The following is a 16504-nucleotide window of genomic DNA, read 5'->3' on the forward strand; positions in this document are numbered from 1 at the left end:
AATAAGCATACTGTATTTATAGCAAAACTTTAATAACCTCAAATATAAGACAATATTTATTACAGAAAAAAAATGTTTTGGAAAAACATCGTAAATGAACTTAAAAAAAATTAGAAAAATGCAATTCTAATTTATTAAGAGATAGTGTTTTGTATCAAACATGGCATTTGTGTAAAAAAAATTATAAAATTTATCACTTGATGAGTTGATGTTAAATATTAATCATGTAAAATATTTATAATGTATTATTTTATATTTGTATTGACTATTTTAAACGTGGTCAAACATCATTTATACTTGTGATTGCTTTTAAACTTTTAGACCACCATTTATTATTTTAAAAAATTAAATAAAAATAAGATTTGAAAATTGAGAATAAAAAAAAAAATGGTGGGCTGACGAGCTGGCCCGCCATCTCACTGTGACAAGTTAGGGTTGAGATTTTTCCAGCCTGCTAAAATGTGGGCTGCTCCAACCCGCACCGCAAAACCCGTGGGTTGTGACAGACTGGCCCGTATTCCCAACTATAATTGAATCCGCGAAGCACACTACAATAAAAATAACTTCAAATCCAACAATCTTAATTAATGATACTGATTTTACTCCAATTCCATCTTCAAAATAATCTTATCATAGCTGACAAACATTTTTAAAACATGATTAAATTGAAATATGCTAAGTATTAAATTTCTGATGGAACAAATATATTAATTTTTATGCTTAATTTTCTTCAAAAATTACGCTATTTCATTTTAAAAATTTTTTAATAAACAAGACATAAATATCTAGATAAAGATAAAACTATAAAAATGTGGTATCCGTTAAAATCTAAGATAAGCGGCAAAATTTAGAAACATCTCAAAATAGAGGGGCTGAGTGCAATTAATTTAAATAATTAAATTACTTTCTTGGGCCAAAAAAATAATTAAATTACTTTTGGAGACTCCCAAAAAACAAAAAAAACTTTTGCAGAGGTCAGCACGTGAAATCTCGCCTACATTTGGAGTTTATTACGCTTCGTTGTTCGGAAATCGAAACACAAACCCTCTCTCTCTCTTCCCCTCTCCCTGCTCAAACCTCACACTTCTTGCAACTTCATGAAAAGAGCTTCGAAGACTTTGAAAACTGCATCTTACTCTGTTACGACATGGCTCTGAAGCCGCAGCAGCAGCTCAAGGAGTTGGGATCCAAGCTGGACACCCTTCCCGCTACCAAGGATGTTCTCATCAAGCTCTTAAAGGTGTGCATTATTTTTAAAATTTTTTTGGCGGCATCGCCTCTCAGTTTCTTCGTTCACTGGTCTCAAAATATTGGGGTTCCCAGTGCCAAATTTAAGCTTCTTCTGGGTTAGTTGTATTGCTTGTTTTCTGTTTCCCTGCTGGAAAGCCAGAAAGAATAAAGAGGAAAAAGCAATGGCAATTTTTTTCTTTTAAGCTAATTTGCCTTCTTGAAATTTGAATTTAGCTGAAATTCGTCAAATTGTTCTTCTAAACGGGTTAATGGGGCGAAATCTATTGCGGTTTGACGTAAAAGTATGAACTCGGGGGTGTATTTTACTGCCAAGTTTTCTGCCATTAAGGCAATGCCAATAGAACAATCGGATGTATATGTTACAGCTATGCCTTCCATAATTAAAAAGAAAAACCGGCTGCTTTAAGACACATATTATTTGGATGAAATAATTTAATTAATACCTGCACTGCAAGTCTGTCACCTGACGGGATGTGCATGTTGGGTCAATCTCAAAGACCCTGGTCCCAGTTGATTAAGAAGTCAGCAGTCTTTAGTCTGAAGAGAGAATTGAATTATAAGATTGTTAATGAAGGCTTGATTAGAAGTTTAGGCAGTGCTGTTTAGGTTCTCATATGGACATTTTCGTCAGACAGTTGTTTCCTGAAAAGCTAATGGATCTTTTAATTGTCACTGAACTTTCTATTGATGACAAATGGTACAGTTTCTGCTGGAATTTACAATTAGTGGTTGAGTATATGAATCCAATATGAGATTATAGCATTTCCATGTATTAGGTTTGCTACTTTTTCATAGCAAATGAATGCACTGTTACAAAGATGGAAAAAAGTTTTTACATTCACGGGCATTTAATGCTTGATGGCCCAATGTGTGCCATGTGTGCCATAATGTTGTTTAACATTAGCAGTTCTATTTTCTTATACCCTGTAGTTTCTAAAGAAAGTTGATTATACTTTATTAATCACTGCCAAGTCGCTTCCTGCCCCCAATAATTTTTTCTCCCATATGCAGCAAGCTGCAGCTTGCCTTGTTGAATTGGATCAATCGCCATCAACTTCAACATTGGAATCACTGAAGCCCTTTCTAAATTCCATCGTTAAGCCAGAGTTGCTGAAGCACCAAGATAGGGACGTCAAACTTCTAGTTGCAACCTGTGTTTGTGAGATAACTCGGATCACTGCACCTGAAGCCCCTTACAGTGATGATGTTCTACAGGTGCGTTTAAATCACTAAGGTCATCTGATTATATAAATTGTGTCTTCTTACTTAAAAACTGTCGTTATCCATTTATTTTCAGTCAAGAGAAAGAAAAAATATGGCTGGCATTATAGTCTACTTCTCCTTCATTGTAATTATTATTTGATCTCTTTGTAGGACATCTTTCAGTTGATTGTGGGCACTTTTAGCGGTCTGAGTGATACCAGTGGTCCATCCTTTGGCAGGAGAGTTGCTATATTGGAGACTGTTGCAAAATATAGATCATGTGTAGTGATGTTGGATCTTGAATGTTATGATCTGGTGAATGAAATGTTCAGTACTTTCTTTGCTGTTGCTAGGTTAGTTCATCATAAAATCTTTTGTTACTCTTGAGATTTTAATGTAAAGAGCGAAAAAGTTGGGTGCTCTTGAAGCTATCTGGTATTCCGAAATTAAAAACTTGATATTTTGTTGGTTTCCATTTTGTTCAGAATCCTGAATTTTCTTGGCTGCCCATGCCATAGTGACAACATGAATTATAGATAATTAGGAAAGATACACATTTTCATGTTTTAGGAATGAGATGTTTTGTTAGATAAATCATGTAATACTATACAAACTGTGAACTTATTGTTTTTTTTCTTCTCTTCCTCCCCATCATTGTTTTGCTCCCTGTATTGTTTAGTCCTAGTTTATTAATTTATAATGTTAAGTATGAAGTATATGAGATGTTTAGCAAGTTGTACGTGCCACTATTATAGCTATTAACCAAACTTTATCATACTAGGTTCATTGCTCGTTTGTTTTTAACCATTCAGGTTCATTACTTTTTGATTGGGTGATAAGTAGGAAGATATGTTGTAGCCATTAGCTTATATGTAAAATTTTTCTGTTATCCTTTGTTGATCAAAGATTCTCTTTGGATTAATGGGTGGTAATTGTACTTCCCCCCTTTTCTCAGAGAGGATCATCCAGAAAGTGTCCTATCATCAATGCAATCTATAATGGTTGTTCTTTTAGAAGAAAGTGAGGATGTCCAAGAAGATCTTTTATGTACTATACTGTCTGCCTTAGGTCAAGGAAAAAATGTAAGTACTGCTTCATTTACTATTACAAGCAGATAGTTGATGCTCTTGCCAAACGAGTTTCTTGCTTCTGCTGCTCTAATTTTTCATATGGACGTGATTGTGTGGAACTTTAATTCTAGGGTGTTACTACGGCTGCAAGGAGGCTTGCTACGAATGTTATACAGCAATGTGCAGAAAAGCTCGAACCTGGCATCAAACAGTACTTGCTATCATTGATGTCAGGAGATACCAAGCCAGTGAATGGTCAAGTTCAATACCATGAACTAATTTATGATCTGTATTGCTGTGCTCCCCAGGTGCTATCAGGAGTTATCCCTTATGTGACAGGAGAGCTACTGGTAATTAGTGATTTATTGGCTTTCCTAATGCATTCTTTTATGGTTTCTGTTAGTGGCTCATATTGCCTTAAAAATGAGTAAAGGGCATATTGCCAATTATGATAAAGATGTTTCGTTTTATATTTTATTTCTTAAGTTGTTATGCCTTTTGACATTTAAGGTATTGGAATTCATAAATCTCTAATATCACATTACTATGAGTAACTTTTTTTGTTTATAAATTCCTTGTTGATATCATTTATGTGTGGCAAAACCATGCGTTTTAGATTGTCACTCACATTCTGTGAATAGATTTTCACTTGTAATTTGGTATCTGCAGACAGACCATCTGGAAACCCGTCTGAAAGCGGTGAGTTTGGTTGGGGATATAATCTCTCGTCCTGCGTCTTCCATCCCTGAAGTGTTTCAGCCAATATTTTCAGCATTTTTGAAAAGGTTAACGGACAGAGTTGTTGAGGTTCGCATGTCTGTCCTTGAACACGTAAAAAGCTCTCTGCTGTCAGATCCTTTTAGAGCCGAAGCCCCTGAAATAATCTGTGAGTGCATATAATGTGTAGATATTCAGTCTGTCAATCAGCCATGTGCGTGGTTCCAATCATAATATATATGTTAATTTTATGCTGGTATAATGTTTTAGCTGCCCTCTGTGATCGGCTGTTGGATTTTGATGGTACTGTTCGGAAACAAGTTGTGGCTGTCATCTGTGATGTTGCATGTCATACTTTAAACGCAATTCCTGTTGAAACTGTAAAACTTGTTGCAGAGCGCCTTCGTGACAAATCTGTATGTAGACTTCCCATTATCTTTTTTCTTTTTTGGCATTTCATAATTGTGTTGATTGAAATTGACATATTTCCCCTTCCCTCTTCTGCTTTGAATTTCCAGCTACTCGTTAAAAAGTATACCATGGATAGATTGGCCGAGATATACAGAGTTTTTTGTGAGAAGAGCTCTAACAGCTCAATAAATCCCCGTGAGTTTGATTGGATTCCAGGGAAGATTCTCAGATGTTTCTATGACAGAGATTTTAGGTGAAGTACCTAATTCTTATACCACACGAGAATATAGTTTTTTTTTATCACCTATTTGCGTCATTATTATTAATTTTTCCTATTATTTTTTCAATAACATGCAAACCAATATTGTTTTGTTATCCATATGGTGAGTCCTGACCTTACCTAGATTCTAACAGTTAAAGTGAGTGGCGAATTGCTTTAAAAGGATAACTGGCTGTTTAGAGATTTTCTGATCAATCCAAAGCTTCATGTAGTGCAGTTTTATTTCCCAGATTTTGGATGATTCAGAAGTCTAGAAGATCTTGAAAGTTTCTGGTCTTTGTGGTTTTATTCAATTGAGAACTGCTGCCTCTAGTCCCTAACATAAGAGCTTGTTTGGGGGGGGGGGTTGAGTTTGGGCCACATATAACCATTTTGTCGTCCATGCTCATCATTTTTTCTCCAAACTATCCTCATTGATTGCACATGCTGAGAGTGCTTGCATTAAGGGGTGGTTTCAATGCAAATAGTTTAAGAGGGTATTTTAGGAAAACTAACTCATATTTTTGACAAATAACTAATTTAATAGTTTCCTTAATTTACTAAAATTAGTTAAGTAGATCTTATATTAAAGACCAAAGGTAGCATAATATATCATTTTGGTGCTATTCTATTGCTCCTGGTAAATAGTTCATGTGAAGTTTGTATTTGACATTGGCTTTGGAAGGGTACTTATGTTCTAAGTCCATATGTATCACAAGGAGGGCAGGGATAAATGAGCCAAAAAAAAAGAAAAAGAAATTAATAACACTAATGTTGATTGTACCTCAATTCTTGTAATTTAATTTAATTTTTATAAATTTGTATGAATATAGAACCATATCTACTATTAAGAGAAACAAGATAATATTTTGTTGCATCTTTGCTCCTAACCTACTTTTGTAACTTCTTGTATCATTTGTAATCTGATTATGGTGATGCCATCCATTGGATTGGTTTTAAGTGAAGAAATCTGTCATTCTTAAAATTGCTTGATATCCTGGCATACATGAGAGCTCATGGCTGATCAGTCAATTCAACAAAAGGCCATTGATTCCCATGTTATGCCAGAATCTATCTTTCGGCAAAGTTCTTGCTCCCCCTTGTGTTTTTCTGCACTCCTGTAACTCAAGTTTCTAATGACGTTTTGTGTTTGTGTGTGTGTCTGTGTGTGTTTTGAAGTATACATTGAATAGAGTTGGACGCTTTGGTGGTGTGCGTTATATTAGCATCCAGGTTAACAATCCTCCTAATCACTTTGTGCTGCAGATCAGATATAATTGAATTTATTCTTTGTGAGTCCCTATTTCCAGCACATTATTCCATTAATGATATAGTTAAACGCTGGGTTGGGATATTCTCTGGATTTGATAAAGTGGAGGTCAAAGCTCTTGAGAAGGTACTGGAGCAGAAACAAAGGTATGCTTGTGCTTGGTCTTTCATGGCTTATCAATATTGATTGGCAATGAAGTTTTAGTTTTTACTGTATCTCTTTGCCTGCAGGTTACAGCAAGAGATGCAGAAGTATCTTTCTTTTAGGCAGATGGGTCAGGTAGTGATTTCACGAGTTATAAAGATGATCTATTTGAAGGAAATTTGATGAGCTAAGACATTGATTGTGTTTATATGTAGGATAAAGATGTTCCTGAGGTTCAAAAAAAAATTCTGTTCAGTTTCCGTGTAATGTCTCGTTCATTTGCAGACGCTGCAAAGGCCGAAGAGAGTTTTCAAATTCTTGATCAATTAAAAGATGCTAATATTTGGAAGATTTTGACAAATCTTGTTGATCCAAATACCAGCTTGCATCAAGCTCACTCTTATCGGGTATGATAATTGGAGGCTGAGACACAGTTTTGTGATTGTTTGATATTTTGATATTCCTTTCTGGAAATCACGAGTCAAACTAATTCTCATAATTCTTTTGTGAGAAACATGTAATTTCCATTTCTCTATGGACTGATTTTGGTTATATATATGTGTGTGTTTTTGCAGGATGATTTGCTTAAAATACTTGGTGAGAAACATGGGCTCTATGACTTCCTGAAGAACTTCTCTGTGAAATGTTCTTACTTACTTTTCAACAAGGAGCATGTAAAAACGATTCTCTCAGAAGTTGTTGCAAACAAATCTGCAGAGAATGCAGAATATATACAATCTTGCATGAATATATTGGGGGTAGGACATGTCATTCCAATGTTCTTAGATTTTTGCACATGATTCTCAAATATAGATAGATTTATACTATTTTTCTTCATCACAAATTGTACCGCTTGGCTTCTGTGCAGATTTATATTTTTTCCTCTTAGCTTTTATTACCACAGTAGGTGGAAAGGAGAAAAAGTACCCACCCTCTTTATTGTTGCTTGAAATAGTAACCATGGCAGGCTGTATGATTATGGCCATGGAAATTATAAATACCGGATTTTACCTTCTAACTTCCATGGTTGACTTCCTTTGGATAAACTGCAGATAATTGCTCGTTTTTGTCCATTTCTTCTTCGTGGCAGTGAGGAGGAACTTGTCTGTTTACTTAAGGATAACGATGACATGATTAAAGAAGGTGTTTTGCATATTTTAGCAAAGGCTGGTGGTACGATACGTGAACAACTTGCAGTTACATCAAGGTGCTAATGTTAAAACTGTTATATTTGTTTATCCATAATTCATTTTAGATTTCGATATAATCTTCTTGTCTCATGCAGTTCTGTAGACCTTATATTGGAGAGACTATGTTTAGAAGGTAGTCGGAGACAGGCCAAGTATGCTGTGCATGCACTTGCTGCAATAACAAAGGATGATGGGCTCAAGTCTCTATCTGTTCTATACAAGGTTCCATATAATTAATTGGCGGGTGTGACAGACAATTTTGCTCTGTTGCTATTGTTTTGATTATTCTCTCCCTTCATGCAGAGGCTTGTGGATATGCTGGAGAAGAAAACACACCTTCCCGCTGTACTACAGTCTCTAGGATGTATAGCACAAACTGCCATGCCTGTTTTTGAAACTAGAGAGAGCGAAGTAGAAGAATATGTGATAAACAATATTTTGAAAAGTGATAGTGTAAGCCTTTCAAAATCCCCCGTAGAGCGTTCTTATTTATGAGGTGAGCTTTGGACGGAACTGAATTTTGTCTACACATTCGCTTCACTGTTTCAGAAAGATGATGCTGGAGCATCTTGGGATGATCAAAGTGATATTTGCATGTTGAAGGTAGGTGGGAATGGTAGTCCTCTCTGTATTTTAATTCAGCATAATGTTAGCATCAATATGTGGTAAATTGAAAAATACTTATAAATTCGCTGCTACATGGACTGCTTATTCTACTATTTTCCTTCTCCATTTCTCTTTCTTGGCTGCAGATATATGGCATTAAAACCTTGGTAAAGAGCTACTTGCCAGTTAAAGATGCTCATGTTCGTTCTGGTATAGATGGTCTTCTGGATATCCTTAAGAACATGTTAACTTATGGTGAAATATCTAGTGACATACGTTCAAGGTATATCTACTACATAGTAGTTTTTTTTTTTGGTCAATATATTTGACAATGACCATGTTCTTTTTTTCCACTCAGTATTAGATGATAAATTTATGCACTCATTTATGCCTTCTTACAGTTCAGTTGATAAGGCTCATTTGAGACTTGCATCTGCCAAGGCAGTTCTTCGTTTGTCAAGGCAGTGGGATCACAAGATACCTATTGGTCTTTTTTACTTAACTTTGGGGACATCTAAGGTCTGTTCCTTGGGTGCTATTAATTTCTCCTTGAGCAATTATAGTTTTTTACCACTATATCATCTGAGATGAATTACTTCTATTCAGTTGTTTAGGCTAAAACTAATTTGTTGGTTTTGATTTAAATGTGGAAATAAGTTCTTCCTTTTGATTTCATCTGGTCCTTCAGATTAACTTTCCTCAAGCTACTACGATCTTCCTGAGCAAAGTACATCAATATATAAAAGATAGGCTTTTGGATGCCAAATATTCTTGTGCCTTCATACTCAGCATTTTTGAATCCCAAGCAGATGAGTTTGCAGAGGTAATTTTGTTTTGAAAGATTAACTGCATCATTTTTGTATTTCTAAACTTCTTTCTTGGTCTATCTAAAAATTTGATGTTAAGTATGGGCTTTTCATGATGGCTCTTGTTTCTTCACGCAGGGTAAACAGTACTTAGCTGACATTATTCAAGTGCTTCAGCAAACAAAGGCCAGGGAACAATCTGTGCAATCTGATGTGAACACCACTGTCACTTACCCTGAATGCATCCTTCCATACCTTGTCCATGCGCTTGCACACAATTCATGTCCCATGGTTGATGAGTGCAAGGAAGTCGAAACATATGATAATATATACAGGTACTATGTTGCTCATATAACAAGCCTGTTGTCTTCCTGCCATAACCAATATGTGTGTGTGTGTGTGTGTTTTTTTTTTTTTTTTTTTAATATATAGACGCATATAACAGAAACCATATAGAAAAAGAAAAATTTGGAAGAGGAGAGCAAATGAGAAATTTAGTTTTTTTCCCCCTCTTTGTTTTTGAGTAAAACGAACACTTTTGATGCAGGTATCTATGCATGTTTATCAAGGTTGGTGTTTTATTGATCATCGTGTACTATGTACTGCTTCTGAGTTATGACTCGTATTCACAAGATATTAAACATTACATCATGTTAATATTGAAGACATTTTTGCACACTTGGTCTGCATAATATTATTTGACATCCTTTGGGAAGCTCATGCAGAATGGATATTCTGCACATTCATTTACGTGGTGTTAACATGTTTCCTTAGGGGTCTGATGTTCATGCGAATGCCTAGTTTATCCTCTCCTGGCACACTCAAGTATCTTTTCTTTGCTGGCCGTGACGTTAATATTTGTTGGTTGTACTTTTGAATATTTTAGTGTCAGTATGGTATATGTTACGTATATATGTGTTAATAAACTTTGATACGTAGCAACTGTTGAGAACGCCTATTCCCTATGTATTTATAATGTTCTGAACTTCCAGGCAGTTGCACTTGATTCTGTCTATTCTACTACATAGAGATGAAGATGCCAAGTCAGAAGCAACTAATAACAAAGATAAGGAGGTTATATCTACTATTACTTCCATCTTTCGAAGCATCAAGCACTCTGAAGATATAGTTGACACATCGAAGTCAAAGGTTGAGGATTGATATTGTTACGGTATTTGACATAGTTGTGACTGATATGAAATTTGAACCTTACTATTGTGATCAATGAATTTCCAGAATTCTCATGCTATTTGTGACCTTGGATTGGCAATCACCAAACGACTAGTTCAGAAGGATGGTGATTTGGAAGGATTGTCAACATCAGTCACTCTGCCCTCAATGCTATACAAGGCGTGTGAGAAGAAGGAAGGAGATGACTCTTCGGTATGGTATTTCTCTTGTGCAATTATATAGTTTTCATTTTGATTGCGAGGAATTTTGTGCCAGACAATCCTTCCTATGACTTGTAATTTTATGAGACTAGTCTTTTGATTACCCCAGTAGCTGATTCAGTTGGAATTAGCCAATGCCCTGTAATTTAACAGTTACAAGATCATTAGAGCTGTGCTCAATAATGCCTCTGAATCTTTGAAACAGGTTAGTGAAATGAAAACCTGGTTGGTGGATGAAAGTTCGTTGGCTCACTTTGAATCACTTGAGCTAGAAATGGTATGTTTGATGCAAAGGATAAAGCTGCATGACAATTTTATATGCATGTTGTTTCTTGATCTAAGTGGATTCTTTGGTATGTCAGGTTCCATCTGAATTAGCTAATGATGATGTTCTAAAGGACAGTGAAAAGGATGGAAGCGAAGTGCCTCTTGGAAAAATGATAAAGCACATAAAATCTCAGGGAACCAAGAGAAAGAAGGTGAAAAAGAACAAGTCTATGCCAGATGATATGAAAAAGGCTGAAAATGATATTGATATCTTAAAAATGGTCAGACAAATCAACATAGATAACTTAGGAATGACTACTAAGTTTGAATCGAGTAATGGTCACGAAGATCCTTTGAGCAAGAAAATGCAGAAGGAATCAGCTCATGCAGTGAGTGGAAAACGAAAATCTGGTGAAGAAACACCTATCCAAGTGCCTAAGCGTAGGCGGTCGTCCTCAACTCCAGGAAGTTTCAGATCGTCCAGTGGCAATTCAAAGGCTTCTCTGACAGTTTCAGGAGACTCCCCTGAAGCCAAATTACCCTCTGATGCAAAACTTATCCCTGATACAGATACCAAAACTAAGCAGAGAAGGAAGGTCAAAGGCAGTAAGCCAGGTTTATCTGTGTCATCCTCAAAACAGAAAGCTGAGGCCTCTGAAAGCTATCATGATGATGAGGCCTACAAATCTGATGAGCGTGACTTTAAGGTCAAATCTTACTGTCTAGGAGCTTTTCTGCTTATATAGAATCTTGGGCTGTAAGTTTTCAATATTGTATACTTCTACTTATTGTCTGCCGCTGTTGCAGAGCACTGATAAGCTAAAGAAAACTGACAAGGTTTCAAGTAGCAATGCCAAGTCTTCCACAGGATCTTCTAAAAAGCAGAAAAGAAAAAGTATTGCAGGACTGTCAAAGGTAAAATTCATTGACAGCTTTCTTAATCAATGTTCCAGAGGCATCTCTGCCATGGGCGGATTTTTTTATATAAATCTTTGATTAGTTGAACCTATAATTACTTATCTTTCTGCCTTTGTACAGTGTACAACAAAGGAAGGTGGAATTGATGCTGAAGACCTGATTGGTTGCCGAATCAAAGTTTGGTGGCCTATGGATAAGCAGTAAGTGCCAATAATGAATTCAATAGACCAGTTGCAGAAGTTAAAAGAAAAAAGAGATGGCTTTGATGCCACTTTATTCTGTATAAAGGAAGAAAGAGAAAAACATGGTTTTCTGGTTCTGAACATTATGAACGTATTCTCTGTATAATGCTGCCTGTTGACCCCTGTGAATTTTTTTGCTAAATCTCTTGAATTTCTCCTTGTATGTTTATTCCTTTTCCCAGCTTCATCTTCTCTTCATTAACTGGTGTTATCTTTTTCTGGATTCAGTAGCAGCATCGCTTCATTATCTAATGTGCTCTTTGCATGGGACACGATCCTAAAGTCTCTTGCATTTTCTCATTTCAATATATAACTTGAATTTAATTTAGTAAAGTTGAAGTGCTTATGGTTGCCTCTATGTATTTTAGATTCTATGAAGGCACTGTAAAGTCATATGACTTACAAAAAAGGAAGCATGTGGTAAGCTGGATGATACTGAACTCATGATTTGGTGTGTTTATTGTGGGCCTCTTACCATTTGCAATCCTGATGCAATTTTCTTTTATGTCATGTCAAAGATATTATATAATGATGGAGATGTAGAAGTTCTCCGTTTGGAAAAGGAGCGCTGGGAGCTTATTGACAAGGGTCGCAAATCTGCTAAGGTCTCTGATTTTATATCATTATTCTCTTTTTCGCTGGATTATTTGTAGTTTTCTATTTCCAATGAAAGTAATTAGTTATGATTGAAATCTGACGCTTCTTTTATTTCCGTTCCAGAAGCTAAAGTCTTCCAAAAATCTTTCTTCACCTCAAGTGTAAGTATCCCCTCTACAGGATAGTTTCAAATATTAGATGGTGTATCTATTGTAAAATTGAGCATAGTATGAGTATATTAAGCTAACCTTCTTCAAGTTTTGACCAAATAACACTTAATACACCCATTGTTCCAAAAATTCCCTTGTCTCTTGTGATGTTATGATATATATTACAAAAATCTTCCTCATAATTTTTTCAATGATAAATAAGGTAACTTTTTGCACTAAATGGCTCTCTGATTTTATTCCTAATAAGATAGCAAAGGCAGCAAAGTTAGTGTTAGTTCACAATGAGACTCTAATTTATTGATATGACAATAAAGACAGTTAACTTATATTTCTGGAAGAAGTACATACTTTGTAGAAAGTTACCTTCATTGTCAGAATAAATCAGAGGGAAGCGGAGTGTGATTTTTAGAACAAGGGGGGTATTAAGTTTAATTTAACTGGATCTGGGAGTTTAGTACCACCTCTGGTCCTAAATAATAGATCTAGTTTGTAGTGTAATTTATGTTGCCAACAATATTTTATATTTAGGACCGGAGAGTATAATTTACTCTTTTACGCTATGGAAAAAATTTTGAATACGATCTTATCTTCTTGAAATGGATTTTTTTTTTTTTTGGTTGTACTCACCTTCTTTTGGTCCATTGTGAGAATGCTATCTTCCTTTTGATGGCTGAAGTTTTTGTGTATTTTACAGGTCATCTGGTCAGAAACATAAAGCCTCTGGTAGTTTGCAGAACAAAAAATCAAATAAGATGTGAGCGAAAAAGCTGAGACCATTTTTAGAGATTTATGATTTTGTTTTATATCTTAGTCATTTTAGTTTGTATACTTTATGTAGAATTAATGGTGAACAATCTTCAAGAAAGAGTGTAACACTTGGAGAAAAAGGCAAGACGAAAAATAATTTTCACCAAGAGGATATTAAAGAGAGTTCTGAAACGACGATGACATCCAAAGCTGATGAGACGGACTCAGGTATTTTATCCGGAGAACATGCTTTGTGTGTTAACTGCCTTGATTTTCATTTATCTTCAGATCAATTTTATGTGAAGGTGATTGTGTATTAAACAAATTCCTCCTCTGGATTTAATGATTTGTGACCTTTATGAAATTTGTGCAGTCATACTGATCTGTTTTTAATTATGTTCGTTGCTGACAAATCCATCTTCATGCAAAAAATTCTGTTGTTAGCTCTTTCCTTTGTCGGTAATATTAACACCAGAAAAGAGTATATTCCATTCTTAAAAACAATTTTTTATTTGTTTATTTTTAGATGAATAGAACGGGCTGAACCGGATTTTATTACACGTAACTTACTTTGTAAAAATGAGAAGAACTTCTATGATACAAATTACGAAATTGAACTGCTGCTCAGGCTCACTTAAATCGGAGGATCATATCTTCAACCTTGCTTTAGCTATCGCTTAATTGTAATATTTTTCTGTCTAACTGATGCATGTTGTCATTTTGATTAGATTACATGTGGTATTCTGCTCATTCACGTATTTGATCGGTTGACTTGTATGTCTATTGAGGGCATGTTTACAAATTAAACTTAATATACAAGAATGTGGCAGGAATATTAGCGTCTTCTTGTTACTGACAGATTGAATCATTCCAGTCAAACCAAATATGCTGTCTTAACACTGAAATCAAACCCTATCCCAATATGTAACAAAAACTTGTGTTAATTTCTATGCCGACTGATTGATTTTGAAGTTGAAATTTTAATATTAGTGAAATTGGAAGACACCAGATGTAAAATAAATTACAGAAGTAGTCATTTCTGTTTGTTTATATTCTGTGGATGTACATAATTATTTATGTTATTCATGGAAACAAGCTTCAAAACTAGTCATTCCCAATGCTTTTAACCTGCATGTGTCCTGAATTCATGAGTTGACACAAAGTAATGATAAATTGTTAGATTTCCAAGTTTCTTTTTTACTGAATATTGCACTTTGGGTTTCCTCATTGTTGTGGAAGTAGACTTAAGCTACGGCTTCACTCACTCTCTCTCTCACACACACTTTTTATTTTTCCTTTGCAAGGTGACTTTGGAGGGAAGCCGGCTGAAATATCATCAGATGTCGTAAGAAAAGTCAACAAAAGTAAAAAGAAAGTAAAAAATATTTCAAGAGGGAAGAAACTTAAAAAAGAGAAGAGCTTGAGTTATATGGAAGAAGATTCAGATGAAGAGAAGCAGGAATATGACGAAAGGCTTTCTGAGGACCCCCAAGGTGTTCAAAATGTCGAAGAGAGTGGTTCAGAAGAGAGAGAAGCAGATGAATCAAGTGGAGGCATGAGAGAGAAGGCAAATGGAGAAGCGGAGTCTGATTCTGAAGGGAATCAAGGAGACAATTATTTTGAGGAGAGCGGTCCCCAAGAAACGGACCAAGCACATAAAGAGTCATCGAGTCTTGATGGTGTCAGGAATGCTGAGATTTCCGAAGATGAACCTCTTGTAAGGAGCTTGACCTTTTGCACTTTCCCCCTTTTCCACTGAATTAGTATTTTGGTTCTTCAGAGATGCACTTTCTTCAGGCGGCTTTTGAAAATTTAGTCATAGATATACTGTCTTGGTCTTCCAAAGGGTATTTTATCTCCAATATTGTCCATATATTAAACGCCTTAATAGTTCATTATAACACAGAAGTGACATGCCATAACTTTGAACTAATGTTGCCGGGCAATGCCTTGCTGGTACTTAAACATGCGATGGTTTATGCTTGAAGTAGCAGCACCATATTGGCTGGTGCTTTATAATTGCATGTTTTAGTAGCAGATATTTAATAATTAAACCAGTTTTGTGTTAAGTCATGTCTCTGGTTTATGTTACTTGTCGAGGGGTTTAGTATGGTTATTCCATTAAGATGAAACACTCATATTGAACTGAGACGTTCCAGCTTCGATTGATTAAATTGAGGGAAGGTGCATCTTGCGAGGGCCAACCGGTTAATTCCTCAACCTCTATATGATGTTTATCTTTAAAAAATTCTAACATTTATAACTTTCCCTCATGCAGAGCAAATGGAAGCCTCGTACTGGGAAGAAAAGTTCAGGCCAAAAGCGGTGAGCAGTTTAGCTGGCTGCAACATTTTATTCTTTTCAATACGAATTCATATGGGAGCTTGAATGAAGATGACTGCCACATAACTTTAACACACTTGTAGTCACCCTGTAGAGTGTAAAATACCAACCATTCCTACGCCTAGAGAGAAAAACGATAGAGCACTTAGGTTCTAGGTTATGTCCATCTTGTATTAATCTTAGTTATTATTATTAGGTTTAGCTTATGATTCATGAGGGTGTCGTTCGCCCGTCCAATGTAATTTGTTATTTGTATGATAAATGGGGTATTGTGTACAGCTAGCTATAGCTATACGTGGGAATAATTGTACTTAGCATATTCTTACTTTCTTAACATCCATGAGAATGATGATTTAAGTATAAATTTTTAATCTTGTTCGTTGCTGTGTTTGACTTATGAATCGGTGTTTTCTGTTGGGTGGAGATACAGATTCATTGCTTGTTGAAATCAGGGGTTCAATGGGTCTTTCTGGGGTCCATTTGAATCCTCATGTGATTTTTTATTGCATTTTTTCAGTGGTTAGTGTGTATCTAGTAGCTTGAAATATTTTTTCAGGTAGAATTTTGTGATGCATTCAGCATCCTGAAATATTTTTTTTGGATGCGTTCAGTACTGTAAAATATTTTTTATTGCACACAGCACCTGAAAGTATTTTTTTAAGATGTATCCAGCATTTAAAATTATTTTTTTTTATGCATTTAGCACCAAGGCTAAAAAAAATATATTTTAAAGTACTAAACACATTTAAAAATATTTTAGAGCATTAGATACATTACGAAATACTTTAGGATGGTAGATGCATCTAAAAAAATACTTTAAAGTACTGGATATATCTCAATATTTCTTTTGGGGGGTTGCTATGGAAAGGTTTTTAAGAGAAATAGATTTTGTTTGCCCACAT

At 35.3% G+C, this 16504-nt stretch overlaps 1 protein-coding gene across 2 annotated transcripts; it reads left to right on the plus strand.

Annotated features, from left to right (window-relative positions):
• The first annotated feature begins 1035 nt into the window (after nucleotides 1–1035).
• On the plus strand, nucleotides 1036–15999 carry LOC114714382 (sister chromatid cohesion protein PDS5 homolog B-A). Of its 2 annotated transcripts, none has more exons than XM_028899119.1 (33): nucleotides 1036–1240; nucleotides 2263–2466; nucleotides 2626–2807; nucleotides 3410–3536; nucleotides 3656–3874; nucleotides 4194–4410; nucleotides 4512–4657; nucleotides 4760–4905; nucleotides 6178–6327; nucleotides 6412–6460; nucleotides 6541–6732; nucleotides 6901–7083; nucleotides 7378–7532; nucleotides 7611–7737; nucleotides 7819–7968; nucleotides 8065–8118; nucleotides 8268–8404; nucleotides 8523–8640; nucleotides 8810–8944; nucleotides 9066–9262; nucleotides 9920–10076; nucleotides 10164–10310; nucleotides 10524–10595; nucleotides 10681–11292; nucleotides 11393–11500; nucleotides 11624–11703; nucleotides 12114–12165; nucleotides 12264–12350; nucleotides 12466–12503; nucleotides 13207–13266; nucleotides 13351–13487; nucleotides 14564–14976; nucleotides 15538–15999. In XM_028899119.1, exons 1-33 carry the CDS (start codon nucleotides 1148–1150, stop codon nucleotides 15586–15588), a joined length of 4995 nt encoding a protein of 1664 aa, XP_028754952.1. In that variant the 5' UTR covers nucleotides 1036–1147; the 3' UTR covers nucleotides 15589–15999. The 2 variants fall into 2 exon arrangements, with proteins under 2 accessions (XP_028754952.1, XP_028754953.1); XM_028899120.1 differs by having other exon boundaries at nucleotides 12469–12503.
• The last annotated feature ends 505 nt before the right edge of the window (nucleotides 16000–16504 follow it).

The sequence above is a fragment of the Neltuma alba genome, unplaced genomic scaffold (genome assembly GCF_004799145.2).
Source record: "Neltuma alba isolate B1F8T4 unplaced genomic scaffold, ASM479914v2 tig00011501_pilon, whole genome shotgun sequence".
Classification (NCBI taxonomy): Eukaryota; Viridiplantae; Streptophyta; class Magnoliopsida; order Fabales; family Fabaceae; genus Neltuma; species Neltuma alba.

What these genes read in the sequence shown, in the direction of transcription:
- LOC114714382 (XM_028899119.1), top strand. Translation starts at nt 1,148, where the DNA reads ATGGCTCTGAAGCCGCAGCAGCAGCTCAAGGAGTTGGGATCCAAGCTG. An exon ending in ATGTGACAGGAGAGCTACTG is followed by an intron (nt 3,875 to 4,193) that starts GTAATTAGTGAT and finishes TGGTATCTGCAG; the next exon opens with ACAGACCATCTGGAAACCCG. An exon ending in CGAAGCCCCTGAAATAATCT is followed by an intron (nt 4,411 to 4,511) that starts GTGAGTGCATAT and finishes ATAATGTTTTAG; the next exon opens with CTGCCCTCTGTGATCGGCTG.